We start from the raw sequence: 4,754 nt of genomic DNA, 5'->3' as shown, positions 1-4,754 counted from the left end.
GATCGCTTTTTCTTGATATCAGCGGCGGGCAGATCTTGTATTACAAATACGGGCGAGTTTTTAAGTTGAGATTTCGCACGCTTAAGGACTTCATGTCTTTCTGGTCTGTATACAAATTTGGCTATGATATGTCTTGGCTTGTCATTTGGCGCTTTTGGTGGTTTTCCCGTGCGATGTGCTGTTTCAATATCTACATCCGGTAGACTAAGTTCATTAGATATAAAATCCCTGATTTTCTTAAGCACAATATCTTCTTTATTACCTTCAGGTATTCCACCTAAATGCAAGTTGAATCCTCGAGAGTAACGTTCGAGACTAAGAATATCTGCCTCTAGTTGACCCATTTTCGGCTTCATCGTATTTTCTAGCTCGTTGATGTTACTACTCACTAGTAAGAACTTTATTTTTCTTTAGCAGATCATCAATAGTATCTGATAAAAACATGACTGACCGTTCCATATCCATCTGTTTGGCTTCAATTTTATCCATTCTGGTAAGTAAACACCTCTGATTTTTTAGCACTTCGTCCAGCTTGCCTTTAGTCTCACTCGCCAATGCTTGTATTTCCCGCCGTAACAGGTCAGTGTCGGAGTTGGTTGGAACTGGTTTTGCTAGTGTCGTCACAGCTACGGATTCCGGTTCAGCTGCTTGAACACTTGGGTTCGGTTTTGTAGCTTTTTTACGTGGCATCTTCGAATTTACAAGTAAATTAGTTTTATTAGAGGTTTACTCCGTATATTTATCAAAATTGATGGATATGAAACGTATATTTTACTTTATCTCCGGAACATTTTACGGAGCAAATTTTGCCGTACCTATGTCATCGTAACGCCCTCTATAATAAGACCATTATATATCTTTACTATTTCTGTAACAAATTTGTCAGTTTCTAGTCAAATTTGGGAGAAAGAATGTACTGACCTTTTCGAAAATGTCTTCTAATAATGTCAAGATAGCAGTATCTACATTGATGTTTGTCTTTGCACTTGTCTCAAAAAACTTCATGCCATTTTCTTGTGCAAACTACAAGATAAAAAAAAAAGAGTTTACAAAATAATTACATGTCAGACTGGGCCTTAGGCCTTACTGTACCCTGTAGCCTGGTTCCCACAACAGCATTCTGATCATGTGGCTTTAAACCTTGATTATAGCAAATTCCATTAAAAAAAAAACTTGTGAACAATAGCTGATGCTAAACCCTAGAATTAGGAATGGTAATAGAGTGGGGAAAAACTGACTGACCTAGTGACTGGTTTAAAAATGTAGATCTGTTTAGGCAACCATTACACAATATATCATTTTTATTAGACATTTTTAGTGGTACAGTACCTACCGATTCCCCCTTCTCCTTGCACACCATCTGTTTGTCGTCCAGGTCACATTTGTTTGCAAGCAACACCTTTTGAACATCTTCACTTGTGTTCTGTAAACAAATAAGAAATGTTGGATTATTTTTAATACATATAAGAAATGACTGGCAAAAACAATACAATTTGTAGCTAGTGGCAAGAACAATATCATTGGTAGCAGCAACTAGTGGCAAGTTTGAAATTGCAAGCCTGACTTAGCAAACTTTAGATATCGTGGTGAAAAACAAACAACAGTGATAACAACGACAACAATTACATAAAGAAAATCAATAGCCTCCTTTGGGGAGGCTAATTAAATTACTTCCTGAACGTTGTGTACACAATTGCTACTATTAAGGTACTCAAATGACTTCTCGTCTGTCATGTCATACACCATTATGATCCCTGCTGTATCTCTGAAACAGGAAGTAATATTTATATGGAATCTCTCCTGACCTGCAGTATCCCATATTTGTAGTATTACCTCCTTTCCATTCAGCTCCACTGTTTTTGTTTTTAAATCCATACCTGATTAATAAATGACAAAATTAACAATTAACATTTATCAGACTCGAAAGTATTCATCACACAATGTCAAAATAACATTTGGATGACCTAATTAATATTTTTAGTCTGATGACCTTCATCAACTCGGCCCATAACCACCCATACACCAACTCGGCCCTTGTCAACTCAGCCCTTAACCGACTCGGCCCATAACCAACTCGGATATATATATAGTATTTTCATACTTTCCATATATAGATTATCAATATTTTAATTATAACTGTACATTTTAATGGCCATTTTATCAGGCTTCTTTTACATTCATAAGCCAGACAAAATCACTCACCAGGCTAATTCTAATTATTTTTTAAATTTATTTATTCATTCCAAACCAACAGCGAATAATTGTTACTAACAGGCAGGTATAAAAATATAGCAAAAATCTGTGGAAAATAATATTTGTGGAAAGAGAAGTCCACAAATACTGAGATTCTCACATAACGGCACTCTTGAGGTAAAGCAGACACAAGGTTTGTAATTTCTTGTTTGTTTTATTTCCATTTTTTATACAACATAGGCCTATTCTGATTTTTATAAAATACACAAATAAATGGAAATATTTAAAAGTAAGACTTATCATTGTCATTCAATACTTCGATAAATATATAGTTTTTAATAATATAATTTATAAATATTAATGGCTGCTTTGGATTTCTTTTTATAGGCCTATTTAATAAGCCGGAAAATGCACTACTCCCATGTTACAGTGTACTAGTCGCATGGAAATTTAAGTATAAAATCGGAAAGAAACTTTCCCACAAACAGGCTCTGGCATGGTATTCTTGAGGATGAAGCAGACAGAAAGAACATGTTTGTACGGAATTCCTTTGTACGGCACCTTCAGGAATGTGGGCGCGCACTCTGCCAAGACAGCAGAAGTAGGCAGATGCTAAAAATAGACACTATATTTTTTAGGTGCAAACGGGCGTGGATGGCAGTGTTAACTTTGAATCGTCTGCTGTCTGCTGATCATCTTTATAAAATACAAAAATAAATGGAAACAGTAAAATATAGGTTTTATAGGGGTTTTTTTAGGTTTTATCTGGTTTTGAACAACTACGGTAAATGAATTTGTTTCAACATAGTAAAATAAAGTTTTAATATTATATATGAATACATAGAAACTAACTATCTGATTGAACGGGGAAACCAAAATTAGAGAAGACAAAACAACAAAAATGTATTTGATTCAAGAGATGATAGGATCATCTTTGACGATCTCGAAGACATTATGTGGGTTTAATATTTTATATATTTAGTTCGGTTTAATTCTTGCGTTTCCATTCAGCGTTGGGCCCACAATTGTATAAATATGTTAACCATTGAAAACATTACTACTGTATGTGAATAAATATTACCATAAAATTTACAATAACAATGCCAATAATTAATACATGATAGAAGCGTCCTCGTCGCGGCCCTGGTTAACGCTAATTCTACCACCAACACACCTGTGGACAAATGACAAATGGGTAATTCCATGTCAAATCAACCAAAAAAAAACCTCAATCTCTCGGATTTTGTTCAAATTTTTGTATGTTGTTGAGGCCCATGAGAAACGATCAGAAATGAAAAATTTTTTCTCTAGGCCTCCTAATTAGCGAGATATCGGCTAACAAACTTTTGGCTAATTAGCGATACCTTGCGTGTTTAACCGACCATATCTCGAAAAGTATGGCACCTACAGAGCTGATTTTGGTGTCATTTTAAAGCTATTAAGTAGCTCTATAACTTTATTAATAAATGCTAAGTCCTCAATTCAAATATAAAAAAGTTATGACAGGTTGTAAAGTTCAAAGTTGAATAAAAAAAATATATATCAAATTCATGTTAGAGATACCTAATGATGTACAGAAGCTTCCCTATAAGTTTGGTGATGGGCGCTCCAAAAGTTCCTGAACAGTGAGCAATTATATATATATATGACATGTCCTTTCGAAATAGCACTGTTACATTCTGATATAATCACAAAACTTGTATGGTCAATTTCATCTTGCATGTTTCCCCGGTAGTAACATACAAAGGGATGAAGTGTTGCTTGCAGATTGTTCCAATGAAAAGACTGAGAAGCGTCCTGTACTACAAAGCTGTAATTTTCAGCAAAATCTGTAATGACCAAGACTATTCCTGGTTCAAGTGTACTCCTTAGATCTTGGAGGTAACCCGCTTGTTGCTTTGCAATGAAATCATGAGGTAATAATTTTTGAAGACCACTTACAAATGAGTCAAGAAAGTCTGAAACAGTTTGAACTTTGGACTCAAGATTTGAGCGGTCAGTTGAAGTCCACTGTTTATATTCGATCTGGTCAATCATGTTGTCAATCAAGTTTTTTACGAATATTACTAATGTCTGGACATGCATTACACTTGCTAAGAAAGCAATTGATGTGTGGAGGATTGCACATCATAGCTGCAAGACAGTGACGATAATGTTTAAATTCTCCACCAGTTACTTCATATAATTTTGCTCCTGTGAACATGAGTTTTACATTTTGATGGATTGTACATACACAAACTGAATGCGTACCACTTGCTCCTGCTAGTACACACTGCCTTGGGCGCAATTCCGTAAATTTAGAAAAACCAATTTTGCTGTCTACATGTAGATGCGTCTCCTTAAATTGTTCATAAGCCTCTCTAAGATTGCAAAGAACCAAATGCTTTTGTAGATGCTGTTTTTTCCCATCCACAAGCACAGACACAGTCTTTCATACCAGGCATTTGCCTGCTAATATGCTCCGACAAATAGAATTGTACGACGGCTTCCCCAGTTTCTTTAGAAATAGATTTACCTGACTTGGGGTTAGGCATTGCTAGAATTCCTTGTTCCCTTACCAA

General features: G+C 35.4%; 1 protein-coding gene across 1 annotated transcript in view; it reads right to left on the bottom strand.

Moving 5' to 3' along the window:
- Positions 1 to 363: 363 nt before the first annotated feature.
- Positions 364 to 4,754, bottom strand: part of LOC117107215 (ras-related protein Rab-10-like) — a 7,076-nt gene continuing 2,685 nt past the window's right edge. The window contains exons 2-6 of the mRNA XM_033248821.1: positions 3,275 to 3,367; positions 1,672 to 1,877; positions 1,334 to 1,423; positions 922 to 1,023; positions 364 to 690 (exon numbers count right to left, since the gene is read on the bottom strand). Coding sequence (XP_033104712.1) covers positions 382 to 690; positions 922 to 1,023; positions 1,334 to 1,423; positions 1,672 to 1,875 — 705 coding nt within the window. The 5' untranslated portion in view covers positions 1,876 to 1,877; positions 3,275 to 3,367 and the 3' untranslated portion in view covers positions 364 to 381. The remainder of the gene's footprint in view (positions 691 to 921; positions 1,024 to 1,333; positions 1,424 to 1,671; positions 1,878 to 3,274; positions 3,368 to 4,754) is intronic.

Source organism: Anneissia japonica, unplaced genomic scaffold (assembly GCF_011630105.1).
Source record: "Anneissia japonica isolate Jap-2015-1 unplaced genomic scaffold, ASM1163010v1 scaffold17829_len58546_cov118, whole genome shotgun sequence".
Classification (NCBI taxonomy): domain Eukaryota; kingdom Metazoa; phylum Echinodermata; class Crinoidea; order Comatulida; family Comatulidae; genus Anneissia; species Anneissia japonica.
This window is presented reverse-complemented; position numbering and strand designations above follow the sequence as displayed.